A 13,619-nucleotide genomic window follows, 5' to 3' on the forward strand; every position below is an offset into this window, starting at 1 on the left:
GGAGGCTGGGAAATACGGTCTCTTGGATAGAGGAAGAAGAGGAAGCAGATTTGATAAACAGCTGGCTAGTCTCTGCCGCAGATGGACAGCTCTGGGGGGTAGGGCAGGTTGAAGGGCAGTGAGAGAGGGTCAGGAGTTCTGTTTTGGACAAACTCAGTTTGAGATGATCCCGAGTAGGGATGTTGGGTAGCCAGTTGAAATAGGGATCTGTAGGAGCAGTGAGGGAGTCATCGGTATCTGGCTGTTTAAAGCATCTCTAGGGAGAGAAGGTGGACAAAGAAGAGGTCCAGTCCCTGGGCATGGCAGCAGTTTGAAGTTAGGGAGAGACCAGAGAGGTGGGAGGAAAATCTGGGCCCCAGAGGCTAAATGTGTTTCAAGAAGGAAAAAGTGAAAGAAGGCAGTCAAAAGATACAAACTTCCAGTTATAACATATGTAAATCCTGGGGATGTGATGTACAGCATGGTGCCTATAGTTAATAATACTGTATTGTGTATTTGAAAGTTGCTAAGAAAGTAGATCTTTCTCATCATAAGAAAAAAAATTTTGTTAACTATGTATGGTGACAGAAGTTAACAGGACTTACTGTGGTGATCATTTTATAACATATACGAATAGGGAATAATGTTGTACAGCTGAAATTAAGATACTGTTATATGTCAGTTATTGTAAAAAGGGGAGAGGAGGAAGGAATCACCAGTGGCAAATGCTGCTGAGAGGGCAAATGACGTGAGGGCCAAGAAATGCGTGTTGGTGTTGGCAGTGTGGAAGTTGGTGACGTTGACAAGAGGTAACATGTTAGGAAAAAAGCCTGGTTGAGTGGGAGGTGAGGAAGTGGGGACAGTGAACGTAGCTCTTTTTAGGAGCTTGCAGTGGGGTGGACGGTGTTTATGTAAGACGTGAGGAAGCACAACATTCACGTGAGGACAGGCATGAAAGACAAGCTGGTGTAATGGGGCCTTTGCCAGGCGCTTGTTCCAGGATCTGAGGCCACAGCCCTGGAGGAGGGCCGAGCTCTGTTCCTGGGAATGTCTGAACGCATAACCAGCCACCTGAGTGCCGGGTATCCAGTCATCGCGGATGAACATTATCCCCCAGCCAGGAAAAAAAAAGCCTTGTTCAACGGTCTGCAAACGTTCTTTCAGTTAAGGGTTCAGCAGCAGCTCCGAGGACACAGTGCAGCAGTGTGCGCAACACAACAATGCAGCCCTTAGACTCCACACTTCTTGTTCTAATTCCATTTGGAAAGCAGGGTTTTAGGCGTTTAGCTTTTGTAGTGAGAGCATCCAGTCTAAGAGATGAGCATTGTTCTCTGCTGAAGGAACGTTCACACTGCAACACACCCCCTTTTGTGTTACTAGCTGTCCAGCTGTTTGGTCTTAGAGGGGGTAGTGGTTGTCCCGGCCCCATGCTTGTTCTCCAGACAGACCTTGCGTGCCTGCAGGAGAACCAGTCGTCATATTAGCACCGTGCTGTGAGGGCAGTTTTACATCAAGGAAATTTCTCGTGAAAAAATGAAGGTACTGAAATCTGATCGTGTTTACAGAATATCTGTGTAAGATATTACTAAGTATCCACACATGTAAACGTTATTCTGTGAAAGCCATAAATGCAGGTAAATTTTTCTACAAAAATAGCAGTTTAGACATTTATAGTAAATTTCTGCTTTTCTCATAAAGGGCTCCAAGGGTAAAAAGAAGCGCTTACCTACAAGGACAGTTTCTTTAGGTTTCAGGTCAGTATTTGGGGAAACTGAGGTGCCATGTGGTTTGAAATCAGGATGTTTGCTCCTTGAAGGGGAGACTCTGTTCATGAGATGTTCACTAATGTTTCCCTTGCTGCCACTTCCCGGGGTGAATCTGGAACACAGAATAGAAACAAACTGAAACAGGAATAATAGTTTCTTAGACTTAAAGCCATGAAAATAATTAGTAATTTTTTCTCAGAATGCTTGAAAAACCTGCACACTGTGAAAGCGGCATTTGTGGCTAAGTAGCCAAAGATGGTAACTCAGAGGTTCCACACCAGGTGAGCCTTCCAGGTTCGAGGTAGATTATTAGACTAGTTCAGTCTAGTTTGTTTGTGTCATTTTTTTCCCCAGGACAAACATTTAAAGTTTAACATTTCAACCAATTTACTAGGTTCTTTAATGAGTAGGCGTGAGAGGGGGCAAGGCTGTGCACAGCTCTTCTGTGGTGAAGAAGCATAGGGCTTTGCATAAGTGCTGGCTGTACCGCTTATTGTGGTCTTATACTGAGTTAAAAGAAAATTTTTCTTCACACTTATTATTGGGAAGTAGTTGTAGATTTACAGAAATGTTACAACAATTCCTAAGTACCCTGTACTCAGATTCCCCGGATGTCGACTGGTTCTGGTTACTCATTCTCTCTCCCTGCCTCTCCCTTTCTTTCTCTCTTCATGTGTGTGTAAATATGTATATTTTTTCTTTCTGAAACACTTGGTGCCCCTTTACCTTTAAATATTTTAGCCCTTTTCCTATAAGGACGTTTTCTTACATAGCCACCATACAATGGTCAAAACCAGGACATTAACAGTGACACAATACTGTTATTGAATCTGTAAACTGTACTCAAATTTTGGCAGTTGACTCATTAATTTTTTAATTAAAAAAATGTTTGATGGTTCATTTTTTTCTTGCTTGTAGGCCCTGTCACCGCGAGGACATTGCCAGGAGCCATTTCCTGCAGCCCTTGAGGAAGCTGCCTCTCAGAACCTCTTCCACAAGTAAGTGGCTGTTAGAGGTGATGCCAGCCTCTCTGTGCTTCAGTGTGTTAGTAGATTGGCACAAACATAGCAGCTGCTCCATGGGGTGGTTGTTAGAATTGGATGATACTATGTCTGGGAAGTGCTCGGAGTACCTGGCGTGGAGTTACCCCTGAAGCATTAGCTGCTGTTACCTCACTTTTTTTCTGGCCAGATAGGGTTCTGTGTATGACTGCACCATTTGGTGTTGGACATTTAAGTTGCTTCTGGTCTTTTTCTACTACAGACAGTTCTGTGGTAACATATCTCTGTACATCCTCGGGATAAATTTGTAGAGAGAATTGTTGGATCAAAAGGCTGATGTGTTCTACAATTTGCTATTTGGGCCGGATTGCTCTCCTCGTGGTTGTCCCAGGTTTACACTTATCTAAGCAGGAGGTACTTGTGACTACATCAGTTCCCCACACCCCTACCAACACTGGGTTATCAACTTTTTTGATCTTAGAAGCAGCTATTTGAACCCGTAGAAAAATGTCTATTGTCTTTATTAATAAGCTCAATATCCTTTTTATTCTTACCATACTGAAAGCTATTTTTAACTGCCCAGTAAGAGTACCTTGGGAATGAAATGAGATGGTTAATGAGAACAAAAACAAAGGGCTTATTATGATAATTCACAGGGGCACATCTGGGTGCTGCTTATTTAATTATAATTGGGACTGGCCTGCTGGACAGCGTAGGAATCACATGAAGGATAGAGGCGGAGCCTTGGAAATTGAGCCATAACCTTGGATCTGCCCAAAAGCTGTGCCTTTGTAAAGTGACAGACCCAGCAGAGAGGTGGTCAGGAGTGCAGGGCGCCCTCTGTTTACCGTTCCCTTTTGTGGGGAGTAAAGTAAGCCTTGGGAAGGCCAGAGAAAGAGGCCTGCAGTTGAAGAAAGGACCCGTGTAGCAGACAGCATTGAGTAGAGCGTGACCAGTCAGTCCAGGATGCTGGGTCAGTGCAGGGAGGGAGGGTACACAGTTCTCTTGTCACCAAATATTCCAGAAAGAGAAAAAAAAAGTTTCTTGCTTTGACAAATCCTTCCAGTCAGAGATAAGAGTATTTAGTGGTTAAGTGGTAAGGGTTCAGTAAGAATAATTAGAAGACGGAAGAGATTAATGACATCCATACTCACTCATTAAAAAAAAAAGAAACAGCAACAGCCAAAAGGTGGAGTAGGGGGACAGTGACACAGAGTGGGACGATTTCCTCCTGTTGGAAGCAGAGGGCAGTGCAGGGGGCACGTGCTTTGGTTTTCACAGGCTCCTGAGAATTCAGCTCTCAGAAAGGATTCCTTCCTACCCCACTCCGTCCCTCCCTCCCTCCCTCCCTTGTGCTAAGCACATGCTCTGCCACTGAGCTTCTACCCTTCTCTGAGAACTCAGTGCTGGAGTTTTTTATTTTTTTTTGAAGAGGGGTAATTAGGTTTATTTACTTATTTATTATTTTATGGCGGTACTAGGGATTGAACCCAGGACCTCGTTCATGCTGGGCATACGCTTTACCATTGAGCTATACCCTCCCCCCACCCCGAGATTTTGTTTTAATAACAGCTTTATTGAGATATGACTCGCATACCATAAAATTCACCATTTTAAGTGTGCAATTCACCGTTTTTTCATATAGTTACAGAGTTGTGCAGCCATCACCACTAATTTTAGAACATGCTCATCCCCTCCTCGCCCCCCACAATGACAGCACTTGATCCACTAAACTGTCACTCCCCATTTCTCCCCACCCCCAGTCCCTGGCACCTGCTGACCTGCTTTGTGTCTGTGTAGTATGTTTTCTATACCAGACACATCACTGATGTGAGATCATACAATGTGCAGCCTTTTGTGGCTGGCTTCTTCTAACTGATGTTTTCAAGATTCCTGTTGTAGCAGGTGTCAATACTTCATTCCTTTTTTATTATTTAATAATATTCCATTGTACGGAAAAACCACATTTTTAAAATCCATTCATTGGTTGGTGGACACTTGGTTTGTTTCCACTTTTTGGCTGTTATGAACAACACTGCTCTGGAACCTTCTTGTGCCAGTCTTTGTGTGGATGTATGTCTCAAGTCTCTGAGCGCTGAATTGCCAGATCACATAGGAATTTCATGTTTAACATTTTGAAGAATTGACAAGCTGTTTTCCCCGTGGCAGCCCCATAATTTTACAACCTCACCAGTGGTGTGTGGGTGTTCCAGTTTCACCACAGCCCCGCCAACGCTTATCTGTCTTTTTTATTATAACCATCCTAGTGTGAGGTGGTATCTCATCGTGGTTTTGATTTGCATTTCCCTGATTACTGATGATGGTGTATCAGTTTGCTGGGGCTGCTGGAACAAAGTACCACAGAGTGGCTTAAACAGTAGAAATTTATTTTCTTACTGTTCTGAGGAATAGAGGTCCAAGATCAAGGTCTCACAGGGCTGCCTCCTTCTGAGGGGTGTGAGGGCAATCTGTTCCATGCCTCTCGGTTAGCTTCTAATGGCTTTCCTGGCAATATTTGGATTTTTTGGCTTGGGGAAGCATCACCCTGATCTTTGCTTTCATCTTCAAGTAGCATTCTCCCTTACGCACATCTGTCTCCGAATTTTCTCCTTTTATAAGGACACTAATTGCGTTGGACTAGGGGCCACCCATTCTGGCCTTAATTTAACTTGATCACCTCTGTAGAGACCCTGTGTCCAGGTAAAGTCACATTCTGAGGTGCTGGGGGCGAGGACTTCCGCATGTGAATTCTGGGGAGGACACAGTTCAGCCCATAAAGATGCTAAGCATCTTTACCTGTGCTTACTGGCCATTCATTTGTCTTCTTTGGAGAAATGTCTATTCAGATCCTTAGTATGTTTTTGAAAATAAGATATTTGTCTTTTATGGTGGAATTGTAAGAGCTCATGGGGTTTTGCATTTGAGAGAATGCTAGTGTCCAGTCAGAACTGGGCCTGGATGGTAAGATCAGAGAGCCCTGGGTGAGAAGCGGTACCTATCCCCGTCCTGGCCCTGTTGGTAGCCAGCTGGGCAACCTTGATTGGTTTCCCGACCTCTTTGCAATTCAGTGTTCTCATCTGAAGTTCACTAACTGTGGGGCAGTTGAGGTGCAGCATGGTTTCACAGGAAAGATGCTTGGTCCCTCCTCTATAGGATTTGGAGGCAGCAGGGTCTTCATAGTGACTCAGGGCAGCACCTGCCTGTGAGAGCCCTCTGGGTCCAGTGGCTCTGCTGAGGGCTCCTCCTGGGCCTCCTGTTGGCACTGTGTTTGTGTGACTCGCCTGTCCCTCCTCCCAGGCTCAACATCTTCCTGTTTTCTGTTACAGATGCCAGAAAAGTCCACACTGCCCCTGCCCGAACCTTGTCCCTGCTGCGCCCCCTGCCCATTCTGGCTGCGGTGGGCGGCGGGTATGCATGTTATCGGCAGTATGAGAAGTACCAGGAGCGAGAGCGGGAGAAGCGGGGGCTGGAGGTCCCCCCCAAACTCGCTGGTCACTGGGAGGTAGGAATAAAGTGGAGCTACCTTGAGTCCGCATGTCGCACAACTGTCTGTCACTTTGTAAATTGCCTGCAGTTGAACTGTTTGAAAAAGTGAGCAGTGCTTTCTAGGCACTCATGTCTCCAGCGGGTTTGGGGCCGATGCAGAAGTTACACCTTCGGTGTCACGTCGGCTTCCCTCTGTCTCCAGACCCTCCCCAGGGCTCCAAGTGGAAATTTCCTGCTGTCGGAGCCCCCTGAGTTCATGCTTTATATTGGGGCCGGTGTACTGGCCGTTCTCTCTGAGGATGAGCTGAAACGGTTGACTTTTGTGATGTGGACAAGTTCTCATCAGGAACCAGACTGAAATAACAAAGTTCCTTTGTCATTATTGCTCAAAGTGCACTCCCCGTGGTCGGGCGGTACAGGAGGGCGGGCTTCCATGTCATCCAGCCACGCGTGGTGTGTGATGACCTTTCTCACTCACCTGTGCTGTCTGTGGCCCAGGATAATCCTTAATTTCACGTAGACATTCAGTAAATACTGAAATTGAATATAAAGGTACAAGTTTAAAAATTGCTTTCTTTCCAGCCCTAATTTGACAAGTGAAATATCTGAAATGTCCGTGGACCCTGATAGCCTGGGTGAAAGGGGGTGGGGGGTGACAGCAGAGACTACTGGTATTTGGGGTGATGCGCTTGGATTTCCTCATGAGCCGCTGCACGTCGGTACCAGCTCAGCTGAATCCATCGGCCGGGGGCCCAGCCCTTGGTGGCCGTGTGGACTTGGATGCGGCACTTCCGTTGGGTTTTCTGTTTCTGCTAGTACGTTACAGAATGCTTTCAGTGAAGGGTAACCATAGCGTGAGAGTCACACTTTCCGAGTTTGCTGAACTCTGTTTATTTCATGCCATGACATTGTGGTCTCCGTGAGCGTATCCTCCTCCTCCTCCAGACCAGCAGAGTCCTTGTGAGACTGTCATCCCTGACCCCACTTAAGGGCCGGACCCAAGCTGGCTTCCCTGACTCACCCTGTGATGAGCTTGCGTGTTTTCAGCAAATTCCCACTCATTTCAAAGGAACCCCAAGAGAATCTGCGCTTGGAAGGAATGTGCTGCTTTCTCAGTCACACAGGGCTGGGGTCGGTGGTTGTAATGTCCGCCATTCTGTGATTGGGATCACTGCTAGGCGGGAGTCGGAGCCTGAAAGACTACTGTTTGCAGGGAGGACAGGGTTGAGTAGCTCATAAATTCTAGCTTCTGGACAGTGAGAGTACACTGGAGAGGAGTGGCGTGGTGCAGCCAGAGGTCTGAAGCTCTTAGTGGTGAAGAACTGGGCTTAAGTTAGACCCTGTTATTTTGGTTGAATGAGGTGGCTCCTGGGTTTGCAGGTTGGACAACATTTCATCTTATGAAGGCGAAATGGTCCAGGCACAGTAGATGTTGTAAGGTTTCAGCAAATGTTAACTGGTTTGTGGGTTGGTGAACATAGCTCTTCTAGGCTTTTGGCTGTGTTTAGGAATAGATATTATTAATTTAATTTTTATTTTTAATAAGATAGTTTTAATTTTTTTAAATAAAATATGATCATGTAAAAATTGAAGTAGTAAAGAAGGGATTACATAAAAATGAGCCTTCCACTCTCCGCCGCATCTGCTAATCCCATTCCTGCTCTCCCGAAGCAAGCAAGCATTTTTATCATTTCTTGTTTATCTTTCCAGAAAATCTCTCCATACATACATATTTTTGTAAATTAAAAGTTGATTTAATTATTCCAGTTTTGCTGAGAGACTGTGTAAGTTTAAGGCATATAGCATGATGGTTTGATATGTTGTGAAGTGGATTCAGCTGACATTATCATCTCATAGATACGATAAAAAGAAAGGAGAATAGAAAAAAAATTTCCCTTTGTGATGCGAACTCTTAGGATTAATTCTCTGAGCAGTTTTCCTGAACATCAGTACAGCAATATTAAGTACGGTCATGTTGGATGTTACATCCCTAGTGCTAATTTATCTTAAAACTGGAAGTTTCTATCTTTTGGCTCCCTTCCTCCGATTCCCCTTTCCTCTGCTGTCCTCAGTCTGTTCTCTTTCTACAAGTTCATTTGAGGGCGGAGCTGGGGGGAGGTGTTAAAGGTTCCACATACAAGTGCGGTCATATAGTATTCATCTTTCTCTGTCTGAGTCACTTCACTTACACCTTCAAGTCCCATCCATGTCACAAATGGTAGGATTTCCTCCTTTTTTATGGCTGAGTAACATTTCCGTGTGTGTGTGTGTGTGTGTGTGTGTGTGTGTGTATGTGTATGCTGTGACTTCATCCATCCAGTGTGTATGTATATGCTGTGACTTCTTCATCCATCTGTCCATCGATGAACACAGTGATTCGTGAGTCGGGCAGCATCCCGTCTAGCAGGTAGGTAGAAGGGAGCTCCAAGGACAAAATGGAGGACTTTCATAGGCAGAAGGAGGTGGGATACAGAAGTTATTAAGCAAAGAATGGATTGTTTCAGGCTAGGTGACCTTCCTTTGGGGGCAGGCAGGTGTCTGTCGGGCAGAATACCTCACTAGTACTGACCAGGTAATTCTTGATTGACTGGTTAAAGGTCACATTCCTTGGAAAGGCTGAAACTTCAGTTAGATTAGGTGTTCAGTCTTGGTTTGCTGACGTTTGATGACTCCATTTTGGGCCTGTTGTTTTTCTTTCTTTCTTTTTTTTTTAACAGTGCCAATCCCAAGTCCAAGTTGCCATCTGTGCTTCTGACCGACTGGCTGTAGATTGGAGGTTCCAGTGACCCCTCCTTGGGTTACAGGTTAAGGGCGTATTCCTACAAGATGTCCCCCACCCTCATTTCAGATGCTGTTTGCACGAACAGGTCCTTCTGCCCAAATGACTCTAAATCAGAGGCTCCCACGACCCCCTTCTTGGGTTCAGTTAACTTGCTAGGGCAGCTCACAGAACTCAAACATTGTACTGATTAGATGACCTGCTTATTACAGATGATATGGAAGGGTAAGAGTGAACTGTCAGATGAGGAGACACAGAGTGTGGGGTCCCCAACAAGTGAGCGTTTGTCCTCATGGAGTTTGGGGCACTGCACAGTGGCACATGGAACCAGTCTGATTCCCCAAACTGTAAACTCTCCCAGTGCCATCCTTCTGGATTTTACGGAGCCTTCATTACACAGGCATGATGGATTAAGCCATTGGCCATTGGTGACTGAGTCACCCTCCAGCCCCTCTCCCTGCCCTGGAAATCAGGGAGATGGGACTGTTCCAGTGCTCTATTCTAGTTGGTTCCCCTGGCAACCAGCTCCCATCCTTAAGGGATTTCCAAAAGTCACATCTTTGACATGAGCCCAGTTGTGATGGAAAGGGGCTTTTTAGGAACAACAGGGTAACTGGTTCACCTTGAAGGCTTTGAATACATTTCAGGAACTGAGGACAAAAGCCCAAACGAAACAAAAGATGCTTCCATTGCTCTTACCACTCAGGAAATTCCGAGGGTTCCGGAAGCTGTGAGCCAGGAACCCTGTCCAGATACATTCAAGAAATATATTTTGGTTATTTTGGTCATTATAAGAAATAGATATTTCTTAATTTTATAAATTACAGTATCACGATTAAATATTGGGAGTGATTGCTTATGGAAGCTGTCATCACCCATTTACGGCTCCTCTGCCTCCCACCCCTGTGCTTTGAGTGCAGGTAGCCAGGGCCACATCCTTTGTGCTGTGGGCATCCAGGAAGGCCTTTCTGTATTGCCGGTGATGTCATTTTGCTCACTGGATGAGAGAAGTGTGTGGGAGGTCGGAGGTCATTAACATGAAGCGTGGGTTTGGGGGCCATGACGTTACCTGTAGACTGGGTTCTCTTCTTGATGGGTGTCGAGCCAAAAGACACACCAAGCCAAAGAGCGGGAGAAGAAAGGATTTATCACTTGTAGCAAGTAAGGAGAACACCGGGGATCTATCCCAAAGCAGCGTCTCCGTGAACAACAGAATTGGGGAAGTTTTAAGCCAAGAGTCCGTGCACATCCATGAAGGGGCTTGAGCAGAGGAGAGCTCAGCACAGACTTGGGGCCAGGTCTACAGAGTCCCAGCTTTAGTTGACTGAAGTCCTGAGGGTCAGCATCATCCTTCCGTCCTCCGCTTGGATGGGGCCTTAGTTCCTCCAGAACTTAAAGATGCGTGTCAGAGTTGTGCATGCCCCCTGAGGAGGAACTAGGACTCTGTTTTATTGCTGACCTATTGGTTCTTGACTGCCTGTCCTTTGTTCCTGTCTTCCCTCACTTCCCTTAAGACTGCGACGTGTTCAAGGACAAGCACTGTGGCCTGGCTTAGCTCTCTAATGGTTTAGGCCAAAAATGGCTTCTCCTGTGTCAAGAAAGCCATGCCTTGTTCTATCTCTGGGATCCCCTGCCCCATCTGCTTACAATGAGATGGGGGACCTGTAACCCTAGGGGAGTGCAGCTCAGGGAACAGGACCTGGAGACCACCCGCCCTCACCTTCCTTCTGTTGTCCACTGTGTCCTCCGTGTGTGTCAGCCTTCATGTGCGTCCCTGAGCACACACTCCCTCCCCATCTGTCCCTTCCGCTCATCGTCTTCTCCTGGGTCACTTTGGGTGACTCTGCTGCCTGTTCTGACTAGTAATGGCACCCACTCTCCCTCTCCTCACGGAAACCATTCCAGAATATTTTGGTCGTGTGTCCTTACCTGGAGTCTTAGGGGTACTTCTGTCTTTGTCCTCTCTCTCCTTTAACTTTTGGTAAAATGTGCTGTGTTAGCTCAGCCTGCTGTAACAGAGCCCTGTAGACTGAGGTGGCTGAAACAACTGAATTTTATGTTCCCGCAGCTTTGCAGGCTGGGAAGGCTGAGATCAGGGTGAGCTCTTTCCAGGCTGGTGGACTACGTCCTCCCATGGCCAAGAGCAGCAGGCTTTCTGAAGTCTCTCTTTATAAGGGCACCACCCCCATCACCTCATGTAAGCCTGATTATCTTCCAGAGGCCCCCATCTCAGATACCATCACGTTTGGGGTTTAGCATGTCAACATAGGAACCCGAGTGGGGACACGATTTAACCACTTTTAAGAGGTGTTAAATACGCCCACACTGTTTTGCAGCCATCACCACTGTCCATTCCTGGAACTTTCTCATCATCCCAAACAGCAACTCTGTACCTGTCAGGCACCATTCCCTGCTCTCCGCCCCGCTACGCCCAGTAAGTACTGTTCTCCTCTGCCTTCTAGGTACTTCATGTAAGTGGAATCATACGACGTGTGTCCTTGGGTGTTTGGCTTATTGTTTCATTTACCGTAAATATTGTCAAGATTCATCCACGTTGTGGCATTTTTCAGAGTTTCATTCCTTTCCAAGGCTGAACAATATTCCAGTGTATGGATATACCACGTTTTGTTTATCCATCTGTTGATAGATCCTGAGTTGTTTCCACTTTGGCTCTTGTGAATAGTGTTGCTGTGAACATTGGTGTGCAAGTATCTGTCTGGTGTAAAAGTAACTTTCAGTTCTTTGAGTGTAAAACCAGCAGTGGAATTGCTAGATCATACAGTCATTTTGTGTTTAACTTTGTGAGGAACTGCCAGACCTTTCCACAGTGGCTACACCATTTTACGTTCCCACTAGCAATGCGTAAGGGTTCCAGTTTCTCCGCATCCTCACCAACACTTACTTATTTTTGATAGTAGCCGTCCTGATGGGTATGAAGTACATTTCATTGTGGTTTTGATTTGTGTTTCCTAAGGACTAATGATATTGAGCATCTTTTTACATGCTTATTGGCTTCTTGTATATTTTCTTTGGAAAAATGTCTATTCAAGCCTTTGTCCATTTTTGAATTGGCTGGTCTGTTTTTTGTTGCTGAGTTGTGGGAGTTCTTTGTTTTTCTGGATAGTGGACCCTTCTCTGATACATAAGTTAGCAGGTATATTTCTCCCGTTCTGTGGATTGTCTTTTCACTCTCTTGATCATAACTTTTGATGAAGTCCAGTTTATCTGTTTGAACTTTTATTGCCTGTGCTTTTGGTGTCATATCCAAGAAATCATTGCTGAAACCAAGTCGTGAAGGTTTTCTTGTAAGAATTTTATAGTTTTAGGTGTAATGTTTAGGTTTTTGATCCACTTTGAGTTGGTTTTTATATCGTATAAGGTAAAGGTCTTACTTCACTCACGTGGATGTCCAGTTTTCCCAGTACCGTTTGTAGAAAAGGCTGTCCTTTTCCCGTTGAATGGTCTTGGCCCCCTTGTGGAAACCAGCCTCATTCTCTAATAAATGGCAGAGATGACGTAACTCTGACAGAATGTGGGAAACCAGGGGAGGACAGTCATGATTCCCACCCCTTCTCATCAGATGACTGAGCGCGTAATTATGGGCTTTATTTTTCATGCATTCACTTCCTTAGTCTCCATTTTTAAATGGATATACAGTTGATCCTTAAAGAGTGCAGGAGTCAGAGGCACTGACACCACACCCCCAACAGCAGTCGAAAATATGCATATAACTTTACAGGCAGCCCTCAGTATGTGTGGTTCCACATTCAAGAATTATGTAGTGCTGTAGTACGTATTTCTTGGGGGGAAAAAAAAACCCGCTTGTAAGTTCAAACCTGTGTTGTTCAAGGTCAGCTGCTCCTGTTCTGTATGTTGCCTTTTTTTTTTTGCCGTATACATATTGCTGTTACACGATGGTTTTGCAAGACTTCATGCAAGTACATGCTCTCAGTGGCTCCGCTCCTGCGCTCGGTTCTGGTGCCCTGGCAGTTCTTTCCTTCGTGAATGATGCTGTCGAGCACTTCTTTGCACACAGCCTTCTCCTTGGGCTGAATGCCTGGGTGTAGGCTTGCTCTCTGGAAGGGTCTGAACACCTGTATGGTTTGTGTTATGTTTTTGGCTTCTAAAAAAAAGCGATTGTACCTGTTTGTTGTTGGTATTGTTGAGTACGTGAACCACACTGGATGTTAGTGAAACATTTGTCATAGAGGAACCTGATTCCTGTCTCCTTGAACTCACTCCCTCTGTATGCCAGGCCCTGGTGAGATGTGGGACCCACCAGTGAGTGGAGCCAGAGTCCTGTCCTCGGAGAGCTCCCCTTAGTAGCCCGTGAGACAGGTTAGAAACAAACGGGCACAGGGACACATCAAGCGGTGAAATGCCGGGGAGAAAACTTAGGTAAAGGGCACAGCTGTCCCGGGCTGGGGCAGAGCGGGGCTGGTACCGGCGCAGTGGTGGAAGGACTCGCTCCGTGCGAGTGAGCAGAGGGGCCAGCTGATGGGAGGGGTGAGCAGGCCTCGCAGAGGCTTGAGGTGGACAGAGAGGGCTTGTCCCTGTGGAAGAAGAACAAAGAGCTCGAGTGGCTGGAGCACAGAGGGCTCAGAGGTA

At 45.9% G+C, this 13,619-nt stretch overlaps 1 protein-coding gene across 5 annotated transcripts in view; it reads left to right on the forward strand.

The window, feature by feature from the left end:
- The window catches only part of PISD (phosphatidylserine decarboxylase), a 30,806-nt gene that overhangs the window by 2,997 nt on the left and 14,190 nt on the right, over positions 1-13,619 (forward strand). For 2 of the 5 annotated variants that reach the window (XM_006184780.3, XM_014559307.2), the window contains exons 2-3: positions 2,664-2,743; positions 6,073-6,248. In XM_006184780.3, the coding sequence (XP_006184842.1) occupies positions 2,664-2,743; positions 6,073-6,248 (256 nt within the window). Of the gene's footprint in view, positions 1-2,663; positions 2,744-6,072; positions 6,249-11,347; positions 11,446-13,619 lie in introns of those variants that run through there. The other 3 variants (XM_032471489.1, XM_014559309.2, XM_014559308.2) reach the window with 3 other exon arrangements.

The sequence above is a fragment of the Camelus ferus genome, chromosome 32 (assembly GCF_009834535.1).
Source record: "Camelus ferus isolate YT-003-E chromosome 32, BCGSAC_Cfer_1.0, whole genome shotgun sequence".
Lineage (NCBI taxonomy): Eukaryota > Metazoa > Chordata > Mammalia > Artiodactyla > Camelidae > Camelus > Camelus ferus.